Source organism: Juglans regia, chromosome 8 (assembly GCF_001411555.2).
Source record: "Juglans regia cultivar Chandler chromosome 8, Walnut 2.0, whole genome shotgun sequence".
Classification (NCBI taxonomy): Eukaryota; Viridiplantae; Streptophyta; class Magnoliopsida; order Fagales; family Juglandaceae; genus Juglans; species Juglans regia.
Window position 1 is genome coordinate 8,018,796 of NC_049908.1, and position 21,879 is coordinate 8,040,674.

General features: G+C 34.4%; 3 protein-coding genes across 5 annotated transcripts; 2 read left to right on the forward strand and 1 right to left on the reverse strand.

Moving 5' to 3' along the window:
• Positions 1-7,345: 7,345 nt before the first annotated feature.
• On the forward strand, positions 7,346-9,143 carry LOC108982189 (transport and Golgi organization 2 homolog). The gene is made up of 5 exons (XM_018953491.2): positions 7,346-7,568; positions 7,664-7,847; positions 8,031-8,237; positions 8,544-8,735; positions 8,834-9,143. Exons 1-5 carry the CDS (start codon positions 7,486-7,488, stop codon positions 8,969-8,971), a joined length of 804 nt encoding a protein of 267 aa, XP_018809036.1. The 5' UTR covers positions 7,346-7,485; the 3' UTR covers positions 8,972-9,143.
• A 342-nt stretch (positions 9,144-9,485) lies between these two features.
• LOC108982207 lies at positions 9,486-15,919 on the reverse strand. Of its 3 annotated transcripts, XM_018953515.2 has the most exons (5): positions 15,636-15,919; positions 13,246-13,352; positions 12,346-12,412; positions 11,647-11,998; positions 9,486-10,498 (listed from the first exon to the last, which is right to left on the reverse strand). In XM_018953515.2, the coding sequence occupies exons 4-5, from the start codon at positions 11,922-11,924 to the stop codon at positions 9,832-9,834; spliced, it is 945 nt and encodes a 314-aa protein (XP_018809060.1). In that variant the 5' UTR covers positions 11,925-11,998; positions 12,346-12,412; positions 13,246-13,352; positions 15,636-15,919; the 3' UTR covers positions 9,486-9,831. The 3 variants fall into 3 exon arrangements, with proteins under 3 accessions (XP_018809060.1, XP_018809062.1, XP_018809061.1); XM_018953516.2 differs by lacking the exon at positions 13,246-13,352 and having other exon boundaries at positions 9,559-10,498; XM_018953517.2 differs by lacking the exons at positions 12,346-12,412; positions 13,246-13,352 and having other exon boundaries at positions 9,548-10,498.
• A 3,574-nt stretch (positions 15,920-19,493) lies between these two features.
• Positions 19,494-21,344, forward strand: LOC109018013 (HMG1/2-like protein). Its single transcript, XM_019000201.2, has 8 exons — positions 19,494-19,675; positions 19,760-19,814; positions 20,002-20,124; positions 20,415-20,472; positions 20,573-20,617; positions 20,702-20,782; positions 20,881-20,979; positions 21,066-21,344. The coding sequence occupies exons 2-8, from the start codon at positions 19,768-19,770 to the stop codon at positions 21,081-21,083; spliced, it is 471 nt and encodes a 156-aa protein (XP_018855746.1). The 5' UTR covers positions 19,494-19,675; positions 19,760-19,767; the 3' UTR covers positions 21,084-21,344.
• The last annotated feature ends 535 nt before the right edge of the window (positions 21,345-21,879 follow it).

Here is a 21,879-nt window from a genome sequence, read left to right on the forward strand (position 1 = left end):
CCTCGCTGCGATTTGCCCATTTGAAATAGTTGCAGTGTGGCAATCCCTGATTATAAAGAAACAAACGTAAAATATTAAATTTTCGTAGAAACCAACATGCACGTCAAAGTTTTAAAAAAAAATTACCTCTGTATTGTAATTTGGACACCCAAAAAATGATCGGCCCGAATTTCTTAGCGTATTCGATATTCTAAGTTTTGTGGGCTTCCCACAGGTGCACATTGGGTTGTTTGCCGAAGTCCATGAAGAAGCTGACGATGACATCCTAATGAAGAAGCGGGCTTCCACAAACATGTTCCCAACAAACTTTGAATATTACTTCGCATATTACAAAAACTTTGCAAATTACAAAAACTTTACAAAACTTTAAATATTGGCTCAGTTCTATATTACAATCACTTTGCAAATTATCAAAACTTTGCAACAAAGCAAAAATAGCTTAGTTCTATATACATCCAATGATGAGGTCTCCAAATAGCCTCTTAATGTGTGATGTGGATGGTTGTGAACCAGCTGACCCTTTCAACTAAAACAATGAAATTGTTTAGGTCTCCAAACACTGCAATAGCTAACCCTTTCATCTATTAGTTTATTTTTATTTGTTTATTTTAGCTTTTGAGTGTTTATTGTTTCTTTGGTTCTAATTGAACAAGATGTTTGAAGTTGTTTGTAGAAATTGAACTGAGAAAACTTTATCAAGTACCTTTGGATTCTCTGAGGAGTTCTAGCAAAACTTAAGTTAGTTCAGTGTTTGTTTTATACTAAGTTACCAAAACTTAGTTGGTAGTGTGAACTGAGAAAACTTAAATTAGCTCAATCTTAAAGATATTTGAATTAATATTAAATTCACTTTGAAAGTTTAGTCATGATCTATTCTTCTTGGGTATATAGAAACATTCAACAAATTTCATGAAATTATTCCACATGCATGATATGATGTTCTTCCTCGGAATTCATGCATGGTCAAAATATATATGTTATCTTCTCACGTGGGTGTATGACCCTGTAAGTAGTACTTTAGAATTTTTGATTTCTACACACAATAGTTAATGGAAATGGCATGCATATGGAGATATGTCAAAGGCTCAGCAACACTCAGCATGTTATAAATTACTCCAACAAAACTTCAACTTCTATAGGCCACCAGCTTCCTGGAAGTTCTACTACTGCAAGAAATATATGTGTGATAGTATGCAGATCATGTGGCCTCTCTTCTTGACTTGAATTACTTGCCAAAGCAACCCAGAATGCTGATTTTCAATATATTCAGCCTCATCAGAAGAAAATTATGGGGAACAAAACAATTCCAATAATAGTATCACTTCTCATAAGAAACAATTTCTAAAAATGTCATGATTGTCTCCAATATATAGGTTTTAAACTCATCCGCTTGTCTCCAAGTCACATTTTTTATAATAAATATGTCATGATTTCTCTAATTTCACCACCAATTCAACATATAATCAGTTCAAATTCATTGACTATCAGCAAAACACTGTATTAGACACTCTAAGATAAAAACAAGCATAAATAAATCTTATGACTTCTATTGTGTTCTTATGTGCAGGGGTCATTGGTTTAATGGACTAAATATCCATGATTTTCTACTTTTAGTTCTAAAGTTCTAAACCCTAGTTGGGTACTTCTCATGTATACTTCCTGTATACTTGGGTTATGCTTCATTTTCTTTTAAATAAAATTCTTGATTACCTAAAAAAAATGACTTCTATTGTGTATTTTGCATCCCATTCAAAATTCCGCACTAAATTGGAAGATCAGTTCAACACAATTTGGAAGATTAAGGCCAAGCTCATTAAATGTTTATTTCACAGCCCATTCAAAAGTTAGCAGTTCATGTCCGATGCAAATACTGAAGGCTCACATGTAAAGTGGGTAATAGAGCAAAAAAAGATGATGATTCTACAGTTCTTCATATGCCCACAAGCTTCTTATCATGACAAATTTCTCTTAATTTAATCTCATCTAAACCACATTGACAGACATGATGCGAATGGCCATGTTTCAAACCTAAATTCAAAACCTAAATTCGAAACCTAACTTCAAAAAACCACAAAATCAACATATATACACAACACAAAATTAATCAACACACACACACACACACACACACACAGAGAACCGGTGGCCGCAGCTGTGTTCGCAGGGAAGAGGTGCTCGACGGCTTGAAGAGAAGAGAGAAATGGGACCAAAATTTGTGGGTTAAACTAGAGAAGAGATTAGGCAAGAGAAATGGGACCTTTCGACGGCTTGAAGAGAAGTGTGCTTCGGGGCAAAAGAGGGGCTCGTCTCCTTCACTTTGCTGGGGCAAAACCAGAGAAGAAGACAGACTCGTCTCCTTCACTTGGTTCAAAACTGTGCGTTTTGAACAATTATTTTGATTTAATTCGTAGTCCTGCTCAAATGAAGTCAGCCGTGAAACTTGTCTCCCTTCCCAAACGGTTCATTTCAAGCTGTTCATTAAAACTAGGTGACATGTCAACGCTTCGGTGCACATAATTGCTTGCCTCCAGAATTTTCCTAGATAAAAGTCATGGCAAGGGTGAAATGAATATTAAATCATGGCAACATCACATAAATCTGAAACACATAACCTTACAATAACCAAATCTTTATGACACATAAAATGTTAACATGTCCTCAAGCAAGACTGAAACATGTGCATATGAATCATGACATTTTCAACATAGATCCGAATCATATAATCTCTTTCATGATCTTATACAAACTCGAAACAACATGTTCAACCAAGTAAAACATAGATTGACAATCAAAGGTAATCAATAACAAAGAAGGATTTACACAAATATATACGCATGTTAGCCAAATTAAGTTGAATGTTTACTTACAAAAATTCTTCAAGAAAGCACTAGCAAGCTGCAAAATGGAAGTACAACTTGTTAGAACAAGGGTTTTAAACCCTAATCCGTGTGTGTGAGTGTGTGTAAGGTTTCTAGGTTTTGTCACGTGTTGTGAGAAATACTTCAACCTTTTGGCTCTAGGGTTTTTGAATATGAAAACCCTTCAAGTTCACATAACCATGGCTTGGTTATGAACATGTGAGATGTGTGTGTGTGTTTGGCCGATTGTATAGAGGATGCAAGTCCTCAAAGTTTCGGCTTCTCTTTCCCTCGAAAAACCTTGAAATCATACGTGATCCTTCGAGAATATCAAACTCTTTGAAGATTATATCATCTCCTCGAGTGAGGTGTAAGTAGTGTGAATAAAGATGAGAAAACGAGGTCCTTACCTTGGATTCCTTTGTGCTTGGTGTCGTGGTCATTCCTTGGATGTAGAGAAGAGTTGTTTTTCTTGTTTGGTTGGAAAGAAAACTCAAGAAAGTGAGGACAACACCAAGTATCGTGTGAGAGAGTGTGGGTCGTGTGAGAGAGTGTGGAGAAGGTGATAACATGCAAAAATCTAAAAATGACAAAAAGAAAAGCCCTTGGGTGTGTGGCTCCTCCCCCTTTTTATAAAACTCTTCCACAAATCCTATTGGTTGCTAGATATCCATTGTATGAAGGACAAGTGGCGTGTAGTCTTTCCCCTAGCCTAATGTCTCTTCACCTTCTTCATCATCGGATTGCTTTGAAAAGGCTAAAAGGCACATGGTGTGGCGTGTAACCTCCCCCTTAGCCGAACCTCTTGGTCTTCTAAACCCCTATTTTCTTGTCTAGGTGCAATGTACCTTAGGGCAAAAGAGTAACACGAGTGTGGGTGACATGGCATAGGCGTGTGTGTGTGCCATTGCCGTCCACTTCCTCTCATTTCCCCATGACGATTGTTTATCTTCGAATGCTTCTTCTCTAGGTGGCATTTTCAAATACACAAGGCTTTCTTATGAAATCCTAAAGTGACAAGTGGCGCATGAGTGTGTACCCTTGAGTGTAGTGGTCGAAAATCTAGGGTGGATGGTCATTGTGCTTACAAGTCCCTTCATCTTCCTTCTAGAAACTCTCATCTATCAGTGCATGATTGACATGTGGTGAATTGTCAGAAAAAACACTTGAATGGGCGTGTGGGTGAGAGGAATCTAAAAATCCCCTTTGTCCCTTGAGCTTCCCTATGCAATTTATTGAAAATGATCCCCTTTTGTCTTCCCTAAGCGCCACTTCCCATAAATATTTTCTCGGAACTACAAGCAATTGCCACATGGCATGGGGTGTGCGTGTAGGTGGGTTGGTCGAGTGGATTTTGGCCTCCTCTAGGTCATCTCATCATTCATTTCTTCAGTTTGCCACTTGGGTTGGCGTGCATGCCTCCATTGGCTTCTCAAACACTCTTCTCTCTCCCTCCTAGCCCACTTACACATCCAGATTCAGAGGCCTCTTATGTGTGACAATTGGCACAAGCTTTATGGCTTAGGCATATCTCTATGTTTCTTCTAGGGTTTTTGGGCTCAAGCCCACTTAGTTGGTCGAATTTCTAGGGGTTTGAGTGGTCCTTTCTCTTGAGCTTTGGATGCTACTATAAGTTCGATGCCTCTATCCAATGAAACCTAATCTCATGGCCCTAAAATAATACTAAGGCAACGAAAATAATTACGGATGAAATCTAGCTAAGTTTCAGGTTATCACACAACCTATCACAAAATATTCTGTCATTCAAATTGCTTATATAAATATTCATTTTTTATGACATAATCATGATAAGTTGGAAATGCCGTATGTCCATTATTCATGACTATTTAATAATTATTATTGTCGAGATATATTTTATAAAATTGGATTGGATTAATATATAACAAACATAAAATTAGTGAAAGCTTAGAACTTTGTTTAGTTTATAGTTCAAACGTATGTAAGAGGTAAGTTTTGTAAAGTTGTTTATTGTACACTGAGAATTCGATTGGGGGCAAAAACAAGCTCAATCATAACTCCTAAGGGTTAGATCAAATGTTAAAGGCCTTGAGTTTTAGGGAATGTTCCCCTCAGGTCTAATGTTCAAATCCTCTTAGGTGTAAATAATCTTTAGAGGCTATTGGATAAGAGGATTTTTTTTTTTAAATTACTTGAGGTGCACTTGTGGAAAACTTATTGCCAAGGAACTATGCACTCCTAAGATTAGTCAGGACACTGTTCTCAAACACTCAATGCTAATAATTTAATAATATAAAAAAAGGAAGAAGAAGCTCAACCATGACAAACTCCAAGCATTTATCTCCCAAATTTTCTAATCAGCATCCCAAGTTAACTCTAAACATTAAAAAATAGTATACCTAGGGCCTAAAATAAAGAAAAGTGCTTTTCCAAACATTAACGCTGCGAGCAACATTTATTAGATTTTCCATCCATGATAGTGATTTTATCATACCAACATTTATTATATTTTACACAAAAGTCTGAAAACTATAAATCTCAATGTTTCTATCATGGAAATTACTAGTAACAATATACATTATCTTAAAATTATTTTACTTTATCAAGGTTACTATGTTTAATACGTGAGAAAAAAAATTATACTATTTTGTCTTTGAGGGCCACCATGCAAATAAAATCAATCATAAGAGGAAAATATTATTTATACTTACAATTCTATTTACATAACCTTACATGTATCAACTATTGAAAAATGTGAAAATTTTAAATTTTACATTTAAATTAAAAAAATACTGATAAAATGGAACTGTCACTCAATATATATAATATTGGGATATTACATATTTACTACTTATATGTATTTGAAAATTTTTATATTTTTATTATTTTCTTTTAAGTATTTTTTTAACATTCTTAATCATTAAAAAAAATTAAAAAAATATATAATTTTATTAATAATCACTTTCTTAATTATTAAGTAAAATAAAAAAATAAATATAAAAAAAGTAATAAATAAATAATAGAAGAATAATAACTCTATCATTTTTTATAATATTGTACATAAAACTTTACGTAAGCACTAATCATAAAAAATTTAAAGCAAAAATAAATCATAGTTGGGAACTTGGGTGGATCAAGAATCTCCTACATTGAATTTTAAATACGAGATAAAATGAATTATATAATAATTATTGAGAATTCAATATTAGTTATATGATAATAAGGCTCATGTACGAAGGACTTAAATACGAACAAGAAAATTCGCACGAAGTAAATGCCTGGCGGCGCCTAAGTTTCTAAAACAGTGAGTCAAACATCCACCGTACCTACCCAGCCGGTCACCGATCTCCTTAAAATTAACTCGCTGGTATTTAGACCCTGCCGGCGGCTGGGGCAAGCCCTACGGTGGGTAGGGTCCTGAAAAGAGAAATACGTTCAGATCACATAAAAATAATTTATAAAATAATGTAATTTAATATAATTTATCAGATTATAAAATTAATTTATTATAAAAGATCCGATTATAATTGTGTTTAGATATAAAAGTGAATTAAGTTGAGTTGAGTTAAGATGATAAAATATTATTAGAATATTATTTTTTAATATTATTATTATTTTAAGATTTGAAAAAATTGAATAATTTATTATATTTTATGTTAAAATTTAAAAAAATTATAATGATAAGTTGAGATGAGTTTAGTAACCAAATGAAGCCATCTATTTATATAACTATTTTTACGTAATCATGAAAAACTTCTCGCCTGAAAAAGACATTCACATCAGCATCCAGAGTACTGCGGTTGTTGGAATTGCCAAATTGATGATTCAGCATACTTTTTCGGTACTTATCTATAGGGAAATGTTAGTATATTACGTGAGTTTATCTCTCGATTGTTTATATATTTAATTTTTTTCTTAATTATTAAAAAAGTATTTTTAATATATTGATATATTTTTTTATTTTTTAAAATATTTATATATGTTAAAAATATATAAAAATAAAAAATAAATTTATGCTTGAACTACTATTATCGAAAAAAAATTTAATTGTAAACGATTCTGCATATTAATATACGCACATTTTCAATATAATTAATTAAAAATTAAATTTTATTAAAAAAATAATAATTTATATAAGTTCTAAATAGATAAGTTCCATTTAAATCTTTATAAAAAAAAAATATTTTTTATTAATAAAATCCATTATTTTACAAAAAATTTATATAAAATTTATCTATTTACAACTTTTATCTAGCATTCCTCACTTGCACGTAATAAAACTCTTATCTAAAAGGGTGATAGAGTTTTTTAGTTGACATATTTTTCGCGGATGTCACCGATCTAGAATTCTAGTTTCGGCATGCATGGCCACCTGTTTTGTACGGAGCTACAGCACATTGTAATAGATGCAGGCATGCAGCAGCAGCAGCAGCCGCAGCCGCCAGTTCAAGCAGCCTATAAAGTAAGAAACAAGGGATCAGCAAAAAACACATGCAAAAGCAAGTGAATATGCTCATTCCACTCTTCCACAAGTACTTTTTCTTAGTGATTACTATAGGGTTTCTTTCGTTTTCAGTAGTGACTAAAGGCTAGCCAAGCTTTTCAATCTGTCAAATTGCAGAATAGTTGAGTTTTCGAGTTCAGAACAATGTGTATAGCTGCGTTTGCTTGGCAAGTCCACCCGCTCTTCCCTTTTCTTGTCTTTCAGAACAGAGATGAATACCACAACAGGCAAGCTAATACTGATCAGTCTTCTTGCTTTTCTTTGTATTTGGTTTGAATTGTGGGGAACATAATTGGATTGGTGTCTTTGTGTGTGCATGAAGGCCTACAAAGCAAGTGGCATGGTGGGAAGGTGGTGATATACTAGGAGGGAGAGATGAGGTTGCAGGAGGGACATGGTTGGCTTGTTCAAGAGGAGGGAGGGTGGCTTTTCTAACAAACGTCTTGGAGCTTCATATTCTCCCTGAGGCAAAGAGTCGTGGAGACCTGCCTGTGCTTTTCTTAGAGGTACATAATGTTATTTTGAATAACAGAATCAAAGATTTATATCCCAATAAGTCTAATTACTGCCCATTTTCATCCTCATCAATAAGATATATAACCCAATAGGTCTAATTTAAATATAATGGTGTAATTGATTCACTTTCTATTACCATTGTTACTATTTTCTTTTGCATGGAATGAATGCAGAGCACAAAGACTCCAAAGGAGTTTGCAGAGGAATTGAAAACAGAGGCCCATCAGTATAACGGCTTTAACCTTATTGTGGCTGATATCTCTTCCAAATCCATGGTTTATGTCTCCAACAGGCCGAAAGGAGAACCCATTGCCATTCAAGAGGTTTCTCCAGGCATTCACGTTCTTTCGAATGCAAAGCTCGACTCCCCATGGCACAAGGTGAGAATTGAAAGGTATTTTTATAAGATGGACAAGAGTAGAAGAAAAAGAGTTGAATGGTAGCATTCAATTCAAATTGGATAGCTATGTAATATCCAACTCAAACACAAGTTATATCTAGAGTATCACGACCACAAATTAGATCAACATAGTCAGGGTTCTTCCCTAAGTACCACTGATTCTTGCCTTCTTATATATAATTTGAATATGAGATTTGCATTGTGTTTAGAGTTAAAACTCAAAGAATTCTGTTATGATATATATATATATATATCATCTTATATTACCACTTATTCATTTCTGCAGGCTCAACGCTTAGGGCCGAGTTTTAAGGAACAGCTGTGTAAATATGGTAAGGGAGAGGTACCTGTGAAAGATATGCTTAAGATGCTAATGAGAGACACAGTTAAAGCAGATGAAAGCAAATTACCTCATATTTGTTCCCTCGACTGGGAGTTCAACTTGAGCTCCATATTCGTTGAAGTTGACACCCCACTGGTAAATATAAGTTATAAGCTATTATTATATATACACTACCCGCAACCATAGAATTTTCTGAGTTGTGCTCATCCATCTATCTTTTGGTGCACGTACAGGGACCTTATGGCACTAGGAGCACTGCAGCATTAACTGTAAAAGCATGTGGGGAAGTGAGCTTCTTTGAGATGTTTCTTGACAAGAACACTTGGAAAGAAAAAACTGTTAGTTACTACATTCGGAGGCCGAAGTCATAGATAGAGAGATAAAAAAGGAACTGAAAGCCAGTGCCAAAAAATAAGAGCTGGCTCATGTATTATTCATTGACATGAAAGAGTTATGAATGTAAGCCACTCGGTCGATGTGTTTGTTTAATGGTGAAAGGCCTATCTAGGCATATCAAATAATTCTATAGATTATAGACCCTTCTATTTCGTCTAAAATTCTCTCTGATTGGATAGGAAACAGGGTAATGGCCAAGGATCTGCAATCAGTTGTTTGAACTTAGACTTAGTAAATTCGAACATGTGCTAGCGTTACCGAGATGCACTTCGATGTCAAACAGAAATTTCAACAAACATGTGGTCTACTAAAATGTAAACTTTCCATACTCCTAGGCTGAGCAACTGTCGTTTGGTTTTGTAGAGTTAAAATCTTCATTTTCCTCAAATCACAAACAAAGGTGGCCATTTTTATATGGAAAAATCTAATTGTTAGCGATTTTGCACATTAATACGCGCATCCATTTAATATGATTAGTAAGAAAATAGATTTTATTAAAAATAATACTAATTTGAATTTAGAATATGAATACAACAATATTAATACACAGATTGCTCCACAAACTTGTTTGTACATAACAAAACTCTTTTTATATATAACAGTAGGCACAGTTTAACACGGAAACAAGGATCCAAGCCGAGGAAATGAACTAGGAGTGATTCGGGATCGAACATGGGACGAGTCAAAAATACAGAATGATAGAACATCCCTAAATTACAAATTTACAATATGCGCATCCCTTATCTCCCTTGCACAGTTTTCTAATGGGAGCATTCATCTACTGAAATATAACAAAATCATAACTTTTGATAACCCTTGATATCCCTTCTAAAGTCTAAATACCGAAAGGGATTGTCAAATTAGTAAATTTTCGGCTGCTATCATGCTCCGATGCCTCAGCAATTTCCTTCAGACTAGTCCAAGATTTTCGCCTTCTTTTATTTGATGTGCTCACAGTTTTTTCTGCATCTGTGGGGGTAAAATTGTTTTCGGGTCCAGCCAGTTTCTTGGACATCGATAGGTTTCTCTTTCTCCTCTTTGCTTCCAACAAAGTAGTAGCAGTTCTCGCCAATGGAGTTATGGGACTATCTGTAGTAGGAACCTCCCTGAGATATGCTGGTGAAGCTGTAGCAGTTCTCGCCAACGGAGTTATGGGACTATCTGTTGTTGGAACCTCCCTGGGATATGCTGGTGAAGCTACCTCATTGGTTTTATTGATACCATCTTTGCTTCTGGTGCCCTTCTCCAAGCTAGCACGTTTCTGAGGCCTGGATTTTGCAGGTTCTGACTTTGACGATGCTTTGGCCTTTGAGGGACATATCTCTTTCATATATCCTTTTGGGGTCCCTCTCCTCATATTACAATGTGAACAGAAGAGACATTTGTACACTACATTGTTCTGCATGAAATTATTAGTTTTCTTGCGTCTGCGCTTTGCCTTTGCCTTATTCTTTTCAATTCGAACAGTGCAGTTAAAGCCGGGCTGAAGAATTGTTTCACATCTGTAATACAATTACATGGTAATCAGGGTTTATTACTAGAAAAGGAAACATATAAAATTATAAGTCCAAAAAGCAATTCAAATGAAACCATCGAACCCAAACCACTCGAGCTACTTTGAATAAACTCCTGTTGTTCGTGCAATCTGAAAGCGGTGGTATACATCCTTTTAGGAAGTATACTGCATGGTCTATGCTTATGTAAACAGGAAATCAACATAAAAACATTATACCGTCCAATATTCTCCACATAAGGTGGGAAGTTAAAACCATAAAATCTTAACATTGATAATGATAGATAACAAGACAACTGACACATACAAATAACCGGTTGAATAACTCACTTCGATACATCATATTCGATCAAGCATTTGAGAACAAAATTTTTGGTTGAATCTCATTATAATGTGGATTACATATCATTATGATAATTACATATTATTATGATGACTCAATTCCATAACGCATAAAAATAAGCTAAGCTGGCCAATGCCACATGGAAGACTAGAGAAAGAAAGCTCGATAAAGATTCTCTAGTCAAATCAGACGTGATAACAAAAACAAGAAGTGTGAATACGGGCCTGGTATTCAGATAATCCTTCCATAATCATCAGGTACAAGGGGTATAACGCAAGCTGACAACAATCCACATCTGCTTCCGAATTTGATTTCCACCACCAAGATATGGGATAGTCTCCTTTTACGCTTTTTTTTTTAACTTTAAGAACTCCTCCATCTAACCACCCAAAGATTCTACATAGACATCAGCACAAACCAACTAGACATGTAACATGACCCTTCCCCTACATAAAACCAATTCTACCATTCAGCCTAGTCTGGCTCTCTAAACACAGGATAACCAATCTGAGTTCTATGTTTAGTGGCAACTTAAAAATTCGAACAAACAATGAATTCGTAAAGGAAACAAGACTGTCAATAAAACATCTCCTTTATACTCTTACTCCTTGCTTATCATAAGCGCAAACACCAAAAAAGGTAATCATTCAACAACAAGAAATATTTCTATCTTCATGTGAATCCAATATTCAAGAAAGATGTACATATACATCTGTATAAAACCTAACCATCAAAACTTCAAAGCTGAGCCAAGAAACAAAACAACCATGGAAGAATTCAAGTCACAGACAAACCTCTCACAAGAAAACAGTGAAGGATCAGGCAGTACACCCATGGCCTCTCTCACAGTAGCCAAGCGATGCCCGAAAAAAGCACCTAGAGAAGGAATAGCAGCCTGTCCACTGGTCCATGCTGCTAGCTTCTGCAATTGATCAAGTTTTAGCATGGACCTGGAATTGTTGGAACCACCTTTGACTTGCTTTCTCCCATTGACTTCTTCTCTAAGTGAGATCGAATTGTGAAACCCCGGTGGAAGACTTGGTGCTTTCTTAGTCCCTTCTCGCTTGCCCATGGTTTTGTTTGTTTTGCTTTCTGTTCTTTCTTGGGAATTTTATCAAACTCTTGGGTGGAAATTACCAACACAACCTAGTAGACCAAATCAATATACACACAGAGTCAGTCCCAACCCTTCAATGTCAGTAAATCTTCAATATTTCAGACCTACAATCAGATACAATGCAATAACAGAATAGTATACTAAACAGATATTATCATATAAATCAGATAAAAATTTCAGATTTAATATTCACATTTTATGCAGTAGAGAAACAGCGTATTAAAATTGCTCATGTCTACACTTGTCATGATAAAATGTCATATTTCAAAGTTAAGATATCGAGACTAGTATAGAAAATAACTGAGACAGTTTTCATAACAAAATATGCATGTTTTTCAAAAAATATTGCAAAGTCTATAATAGGAGCACCGCTTACCTAACTTTTGCAGTGTACAAAACCAATCCAATTACACCTTGAACTCGAACAATAGTAGTATCATAACCTAATCCAGAAAAATATCACTCCATATTAATAACTCATATCAGTACAAAACCAACATATCTAACAAAATTCTATAACCCGACCAGTAGCTCAAAGAGAGCCAAAATACTCCTTTAACCAATTACAAATAATCCCAGCACTACAAATATCAATCATAAATTTCCTACTACTAGAGACATACACGATACACATCCAAATTCCCTTTTCAATACCAGTACACCCAAAGTGTGCCATGTCTCTAAAAGGCTCCAGCAAATCTCTACCCTCAAAGGAATCGGATGGTTTACATTATTACACGTGTTTATTTGCATTTCCATATGTTATTTGTCGTCCATAGTTATGTGTTATTTGTATTTCAGGAGTTGTTGGTAGTGGGCCATGCTGGTCGTGTGTAGTCCAGTTGAGTAATGGGCTTGTTGCCCAAGTCCTTAGGTAGTACAGTTATCTTAAGCATGTTGCTTAAGGGTGGAGTCGTGTAGAGTGTGTTCTGAAATCTGTTAGGAACCGATTGTATTTATTTGTTCTGTTTTTCAAGTAATGGCAGTGTGGAGGTTTGGTCCCTCGAAGTACCAATTTTCTGTTATTCACTAATTATATCAGAGTCATTACAAAGTGCATAACCCCACATAAATTATTCTCCCTCTGTCTCCAAATACGCTCACTCCCACTCAAACCAAAACCGATCTCCAGTACGTCAATTCACCCTCACTCAAACACTACCACTAACCCAACAACAGCACAATAAACTCCGCGAAATCTCAGAACAGTCTATTTTATCAACAATTCAGATTAGCCGTTTAGACAACAAGAACATTGGTAAAAAGAGCATCTTACCAGCACGGCGGTGACGATTGGGCTAGGTGGTGGTGCTGCATGCAGCAGGCGGTTTGGTGGCGTAAGGCGGCACGGCTGGCCTCATTGTCCTCCACTGGTTGCGGCGGCTGTGAACAACAGAGAGATGATAGATTAAACGGAGAGAGAGATTTAGCCGTCACGGGGCGCTGCAAGAGAGACGAGAGGCAGCGGCGTGCAGCAGATCGACGAAATTGAGGGTAGGCGGTGTGGAAGGGGCTAAGGTATGGTTGCATGGTGAGCGGTGCAGCAGGGGAAATGAGGGCTCATGCAGTGGCAGTTGTGTGTGGCGAAGGTGGCCAAAGCAAGGCAGCGACGCAGCAAGAGAGAGAGAGAGAGAGGCCGAGAGAAATAGACTTTAAGAGAGAGGGAGACAAGTGGAGAGGATAAGATAGGGAGGCGGATGGAGAGGACTTACCGGTACAATCAAGTACGATGGTAGTTGCTTGGTGCGATTGGTTGCGGCGGCCTTTGTGAGTGGGAGAAAGGGGCGATGGAGATGCGCATATCAGAGGGAAGTGGGGATTGGGGGCTGGGGGAAGAGGGTAAGGAAGCTAACTAGGGCTAAGCACCGACCGAGTCAGAGTTGGTATGGCCATCCTCTGACTCTAACTTTGTCAGAGGTCGAATCCGACCTCCGATTCCGACTCTGACATGTTCATCCTCTGCTCCGACTCCGACTCTGACTTGTCGGAGCGGAGTCGGATTTTGGTTTCTTTTTTATTGTTTTCAACTTCATATTTGGCACAATTTTTAAAAAAGAATTTTTTGAGTGAGCTTTTAAATTTATTTTTTTTCAAAAATCACAATCTAAAGTAAAGAATTTACTTTTTACTAAAAACATAACAAAAAAATAAAACTAAATAAAAACAAGTAACATACTAAGTTACTAACACGCTTCAAAAAATTAAAAATGACTAATCACTGCAATAAACATCCACTCCCATTAATGCATCATCCATCATCCACATCTAACTAATCACTTCAAGTCTACAATATACATCCACACCCATCATCCATCAACCACATCCAAAATCATCCACAACCATCATCTACATCAATCATAATAATATGTTCTTACAACGATTACAACAAACATTTTTTAAGTTCTAATTTTGAAAAAAAGAGAAACCCAACATTTTCTAAGTGCCAACCAAATTAAATGTTCAACAAACATTAACATATTACAACAAATTAAATGTTCCAAGTGCCACACTGCCATTTCAACTTCTAAGTTGCGCTTAAAAAAAAAATGAAAAGATTTTAGTTAGAAAATATTTTGCTATGCCAACCAGAAAATGATAATAACAAGAGAGCTAACTATGAATTTTGCTATGCAGTAAATATCCATTATCCTCCATGAATTTCACAGAGGATAACATTAATATCATGAAATTTAGGAGTTCCCAAACTCCAAGAACTATATAACAGTTCAAAGAGACTAACAAACTCCAACCACTAACAGTTCAATGATCTTACAAACTCCAAAAATCCAATGCAAGCAGTGTTGATGGTCCTCTCAATTCAACCAAGGAACGTGATATAAGTTATCCAATCTTTCTTTTCATGATTTTCAAGATTGTCAGCCACAAAACAGACATCAGCAGGACTTTCAGGGAATAACATGACAACTTATGTTGTATGTGCACTAAATTAGTTTATCAAAAAGAGGTGATTTCATCAAGTCTGAATTCCTAAAGGTGATAAAACTTCAACTTTGTACTTATAAAAATGTTCAACTTTGGGGAACACAGATTAACTGCCCACCCACACCATCAATTGCAGAAAGAAAATAAAACAGCCCACATGTTCACTAAAACAGTCTCAACTTTAGCATCATATTAATATATAAACAGCCCCAAACCACAACACAAACAAAAACAGCTCCAAAAACAAGTATAATCACAGCTTATTCATTCAAAACATCCCAACAAAAATAGCCCCAATATTAACTCAACTTAAAACAGCCCCAGTATAATCACAGTTTTATCCGATCATTCCTTGCAAGAACAAAAAACAGCCCCAAACTCATTCTATTTTAGCTAAACAGATTTTACACAAACTCATCAACTTCAACATCCATCCAAACAAGTATAATCACAGTTTATTCCTTTAAAACATCCCAACAAAACAGCCCCAATATTAACTCAAACTCGTCAACTGCAAGGCTGCAACATCCATCCTATTTTAGTTACACATATTTTATACAAACTCATCATCACAAAATTACACAGATTTTACACAAACTCATCAATGCAACCATATCATCACAACATTACACAGATTTTACACAACAATTCATCGCAAGATTACACAGATTCACATTTTACATAAAGATAGAGAAGACGAAGGGAGAAGAGAGTGAGGCTTACCGTGTCGACCGCTGCCTATGGGGGTGGTTACTGGGTCAGGGTGAGGTCGCGCGGCGACTCGGCGAGAGAGAGACGAGAGTCGGGGGAGACTGGATCAGGGTCAGGGTGAGATCGGGGGGACTGTAGCAGGGAGAGAGAGAGAGAGAGAGAGAGAGAGAGGAGAGTGGTCTTGTGGAGGCCAGGGTTTTTTGAACTTTGAAGCCTGAAGCCGAAGGAAAATGGAAATTATGAGCGACGGAGAGACGATGGGAGAGGACCTGACTCCTGAGGCCGCGCGCGGCCGGTGGGTGGGGAAACGGCTTCGTTTTCTTTAATTTTTATGTACACACTAAATTTAATTTTAATCTTTGTTTAAGCTTTTAACCATAAGTTTTTATATTATAATTTTTATAATTGTTAGTGTTTAATTATTATTATTAATTATATGTTATCACTTATTATAGATTCATATAATATTTTTAACATTTTATTATATTATAGTGTCTAATTATATATTATGGACTTATCATTCTATCTATCGTTTTTATATTTTTTTTATTACTCAATTTAATTCTTAATATTAATTAATGAAAATTATTATTTAAATTGACTTGTACTATATTAACTAAAATTTAAATATAATTATTATACTAGTATTATTATATATTAGTATTAAATGTAAACTATAAGTCTATAATGTTTTTATTATTAGTATTTACACCTGTACATTATTGACAATTACATATTATTATACTATACTATTATATTTTATAGTCTATAGACTTGTACTATGGATTTTATAAATAATGTTTAATTATATATTATTAACTCATTATACTCTTACTGTAATCTAACTTATTCCTATTAATAGCTAAAGTATAATTAGTATTATATATTAGTATAATAGTATTAAATGTTTATACATTAGTAGTTAGTTACATATTTAGATATCGTTAAGCTATTATTAGTTTTTATTTATTACCTAGGATTTACATATTTGATATCAGAGTCATTAGTAATTATATTGTTATATTATTATATTTTATTGTCATTTTATTTTACTGTTTAGCTTTGAATGATATATTTTATGATAGATTATTACTATACTCAGAGTGTTGGTTCTCCTAATCTATATGATTTAAAATGTCTATATTATAATTTGAGGCTTGAATTAGAAAATTTGATGGATAATATAAAAGATCTTAAGAGAAAATAACAATTAATGAGATAAGATTATACATTAATAGTGTCTAAATATCATATATATATATATATATATATATATCAAAGTAGATAAGCGGCAATAGAGAAATAGGAAGCTCATTATAACTTCCTAAGAAACGAAATTAAAAGTATAAGAAATCATTTTGAGTATCCTTACTTTAAAAAATAAAAAATAAAATAAGAAATAACTAATACGTATTTTTACAAAAATAACCTAAAGCAAAAGAGAATGAAGTATATTGAAAAGCTTGTGTTGGTAAGGCATGAAAAATCCGTTGGTCAGCCCATTCATGCTGGAAGGCTTTAAGGGCGATCCCAATGGTGTTCTCTCAAGTTCTTAATCTATTTATTTCTCTTTAGACATATGATATCTTTGTTTTCTCAATGAATTATTTATTCAAACCTAATGAATCCACTACTAGTATCCCCATAGATTCTTATAACATCAACCTAGAAGATTATAGTATAATATATATATATATATAAATTTACAATATTTGACAATTCCTAATGTTTCAAAAAATCAAATATACAAACATTATACTTTTTCTTCTAAATTATAATTTCTTACAAATTATACCATAAAAACAGTAGAGAAAATCATTAGTTTAAATAATAATTACGAATCATTACGTTAACAAATGAAGCTATTAAACATCACAAAAAACATAAATATTATTTCATACATATCGGACTAGTACAAGTAGCTATAAAACCACTCATTATAAGTGGATTAAACACCTTAATATTATTTTGTTTAAGAGATGGAAAACATTATAATTTTCATGATTCGTTACTTGGAATAGTAGAATCAAGTTGTTCCAAGATCCAGTTTATTTTAATTGTTATCTCAATTATTCTTTTACTTTAACAATAATATATAGAATCCATTATAAACTAATGAAAACAACATTAAAACCTCAAGCTCTTATTACCAGTTCAAAAGGATATACGTTATTATTACAATAAAGTACACAAAACTCTAATTAGTAAATTCGTAAACAAATCAATTGAAATCAAATTACTCTCCCTAATGAATGACAATTAGAGAACATTATTCTATTACTTAAGGTAGAAAATAATTATAAAAATGATCTTGAATATATAGATAAAAAAATAGACGTAACAGTCCAAATAGCTTTTTAACATTTTAGAATATATTTATTACATTATTCTTCTCCAGCACTTTATAGTTAACATACACCCAGATCTATTCTTACATCAATCTCTTGAAATTTATCTCAAAATTTTGACACCAGATCTCAGAGTCTTGACACACAGATTCGGGTAATTATTCCCAGAAATATTATTGATGCACCATTATATATTGTTAACCATACAAATAAGGCATCAACCTCTCATAATCTTGAAAATGAACATTATTCTCCAACATATTCACAAGTAGTTGGAGATGATGTCAAAATATATATTGAATAAATAACAATTTAAAATTAACAAAGAATATCTCAAATAAGATTATATGAAAAAAGAAAATAGTCACAAAACTTAAAGTATGTTAATGCATAACGAGCCATATACAACTTTTAACATTTTGTATATTAAGTAATAAGCATAAATAATTTAATTATCCATACATATTACATCCATAATTGAAAAAGATACATACTTAATTAACATACTATTATAAATAAGCATAAAATATTTAATTATCCATATTATTATAAATTTATAAATTATACATATATTATAATTTATACTATAACTCTTAATAGTATTAGTAATACATTAAAGAATATAATAATACATTGATACTAAATATATATAGTTATACTTTATAGAGTTATAGTGATTAGTTATTAACTTATTATGATTAGTATAACTATATAATAATATTAGTATTAAACTATTAGTAATATAGTATAGCTATATATTAGTTATAGTGATTTAGTATAAGTTATAACTATATTAGTATAATTATGACTATACTCTATATTAGACTATTAGTATTTTTTTTTTATACCATATTAGAGTTTAGACTATTAGTATTAGGATAAATATTAGTATTAGTTAGTAATTACTTAACGGTGAGTTAGTGATATGACTAAGTTAGATGAAAATTATATAATTAATATATATAAATTATAAAATATATATATTTTATTTTCATTTGGCCCGGTTCAAGGTGAAAAAGTTATAGACAGTGGACCGGATCGAATTAATTCGATCCTATACAATTTGGACTGAGATTGACCAGACCTAGTCTCGAGTCTGTTTGATCCAGATCGAAGTGGCCGGTCCGGTCAATTTTTTCGGTCTGGACCATCCTGTTCTCACCCCTAAACCAAACCAGGCCTAAATATATTTGATAGGATTTGGGAGAAGATGCAAATGCCATTTGAATTGGTTTATGGGCCGTAGTCTTTCTAATAAATGATGCACCTAAACGGTGGGCCGAGCGTAATTTGGTTCGAATTGGGCTTGCTCTGACTCGAAACCCGACTCCGCCAAGAGGGTGGGTCGCTGACCGTCCGAGCGAAAAGAAACACAAAGGAAAACACAACACGGAGAAGATCAAAGAACAGCAAGCTTAAGATGTACGCAGCGAACGGAGTTAAAGCACAAGGATCGATGACGTGTCATAAATTTTAAAATCCCGCCTAAACCCCCAAATTTCATTTCGTGCGCAATTGAATTTCAATTTAAGCCCCCCGAACTTAATATCTCCGCCTTTCGGCATTTCAAGACTCAAGGACCCCCCCCTCCTCTCTTACTATCAATCAATCAATCCCACTTATCCCTGTCTCTCTCTCTCTCTCTCCCCGCGTTCAAACCCTAGCTCCAAACTAACCCTAACCCTAGTTTCAGATCGCAAACTTGTAAGCACCGTCGTTTCCGGTCAATTTTCATCAAATTTTCTCGTGTTTAGGTTGATTTTTGCTGATCAGATCGTGTGTTCGCAGGACTCACCATGAAAGGAGGGAAATCAAAGTCCGAGTCGAAGAGAGCTGACCCCAAGTAAGTTTTGTTTTTTCATCAGCTTTCGCAGAGAATCTGTTCTTTGTTTAATCCATTTCGACTTAAAAACCCGTTGATGAAGGTCGCTCAGATCTCAGATCTGAAAATTGCATCAAACAAATCTCTGCCTCTCACGTAATATATATTTATACGATTGTTTTTCACGTGATCTTCTGTATGGTGGTAGGCTTTCCGTGAATAAGAAAGGCAGTGCTTCGACGAAAGCGGGAAAGGCGACGACTAAGAAGGGAAAGGCAGCGAAGGACCCTAACAAGCCTAAGAGGCCAGCCAGTGCTTTCTTCGTATTCATGTAAGGTTCTTCGTTACCCTCAATTCTCTTTTACTTGGTCACTCCGATTTTTAGGACTCAGAATAAATGCTTGTCGAAGGAATAAGGTAAAATAGGTCTGCCATATGCATAACATGTGTTAGTGACAAAATTCATTTTTAAAATCTTTATATATAAAATGTTATAAAAGGCCTCTAAAGCTTTTTGGGAAGTAAAGTTACTCATAAAAAACGGAGGATTGTTTCCTAAGATAATTACTATCAATATTTCTGTCTCTCTTCTTTCTAAATTTCCCAATTCGACAATAACAGGGAAGAATTCAGGAAGCAGTTCAATAAAGATCACCCTGACAACAAATCAGTTTCCGCTGTAAGCCTTGTTGATCTATGCCTCATTGGGTAGAGTAGATAAATAAATGGGTCATGCTCACGAGTTTGAAATCCGTTCTTTTTAATGTTAAAACCATCAGGTTGGTAAAGCTGCTGGAGCTAAATGGAAGTCCATGTCCGATGCTGTAAGTTGTTCGCAGCATAAAAGTCGTCTAGTACTTTACGCCTGTATAAGCGTTATTTCACTAAAATAGTATTTATGATTTTAGGAAAAAGCACCTTATGTAGCAAAGGCTGACAAAAGGAAGGTTGACTATGAGAAGAACATGAAAGCTTATAACAAGAGACAGGTAGGTCCTTTACAGTTGATAGATTTTCGCCAGTGTGTTGTGAATCTTTGTAACCTGTGTAAGAATGATTCCTATGCTTGGTTTGCTGGTTGGCTCAGGCTGAAGGTGCCACTGCTGCAGAAGACGAGGTTGAGTCTGAGAAGTCAGTGTCTGAGGTGAATGATGATGAGGATGGAGATGAAGATGGCAGTGAGGAGGTTTGTTGAAATTAGTTGATACTGATTATGTATAATTAGGTTTGAGTTTTATTTTACTTAATTATTTTCATTTAATTTGCTTGCAGGAAGATGATGACGAGTAGCAAATGGCATGAAGTATAGGATTGTCATTTAGGCTGTCAAAATGTTTGATCATCCCATGCCAATGGTTTGGCGGTGGATCTTATGTCTAAACTTTTGCTCCCTTTTATGAGGAAATATATCCCTCCTCCCATGTCAATTTGTTTTGCCCTTTCAGAAAAATGGGTAGTTATAGATTGGAAGCTGGCCTCTATTTGTACTTTTATTTGAATTCTAATGATTTAGCAAAGGTGTTTTTATCTATCGTAGGTTATTGGATGCCTGTCTCCATGATTTAGCTTTTGATGATAATTCACTGTTATTTATTTCTGTTTTCTACAATGGTTTTTGTTCTCCTCCCCTTTCCTTGATGTAAGGTTGTTTTGTTTTTGGTATATGTTACTTATGTTTATTTGGAGTTTAGACTCTTTTTCTCCTCATTATAGGTTGACAAATGATATTGATTTAAATGACTTGAATCTTATTTATCAGTAATTTTTTGTGTAGCACTTCTATGCTAGTTTTGTGTAAGATATGGAATGGTATGATTGGAAAAATTGCATGTATGTCATGTCTTAAGATTTTAGGTGTTGCTTTAAATGTTTCTTTGTTCCAATTTGATAAAACGATCTCTTTTTAGGTTTCTATATTTACACATGAAGAGAATACATGTGGCTGACTTTGATGTTCTGATGGCATCACTAAAGCTGATCCTAATTGGGTTTAAGGTTCAGTTGAGTATCCACATTCTACATGTATTTTTATCTTGCCAGTCCGTTGTTATGTATTTTGATTCATTTAATGAATATTGATTTGGTT

Excerpts from the sequence above, each read along its gene's own strand:
- LOC109018013 (XM_019000201.2), top strand. The coding sequence starts at position 19,768 with ATGAAAGGAGGGAAATCAAAGTCCGAGTCGAAGAGAGCTGACCCCAA. Across the intron at positions 19,815-20,001 it reads TCGAAGAGAGCTGACCCCAA|GCTTTCCGTGAATAAGAAAG; the intron begins GTAAGTTTTGTT and ends GTATGGTGGTAG. Across the intron at positions 20,125-20,414 it reads AGTGCTTTCTTCGTATTCAT|GGAAGAATTCAGGAAGCAGT; the intron begins GTAAGGTTCTTC and ends CGACAATAACAG.
- LOC108982189 (XM_018953491.2), top strand. The coding sequence starts at position 7,486 with ATGTGTATAGCTGCGTTTGCTTGGCAAGTCCACCCGCTCTTCCCTTTT. Across the intron at positions 7,569-7,663 it reads AGAGATGAATACCACAACAG|GCCTACAAAGCAAGTGGCAT; the intron begins GCAAGCTAATAC and ends GTGTGCATGAAG. Across the intron at positions 7,848-8,030 it reads TGCCTGTGCTTTTCTTAGAG|AGCACAAAGACTCCAAAGGA; the intron begins GTACATAATGTT and ends GAATGAATGCAG.
- LOC108982207 (XM_018953515.2), bottom strand. The coding sequence starts at position 11,924 with ATGGGCAAGCGAGAAGGGACTAAGAAAGCACCAAGTCTTCCACCGGGG. Across the intron at positions 10,499-11,646 it reads TCACTGTTTTCTTGTGAGAG|ATGTGAAACAATTCTTCAGC; the intron begins GTTTGTCTGTGA and ends ATTGTATTACAG.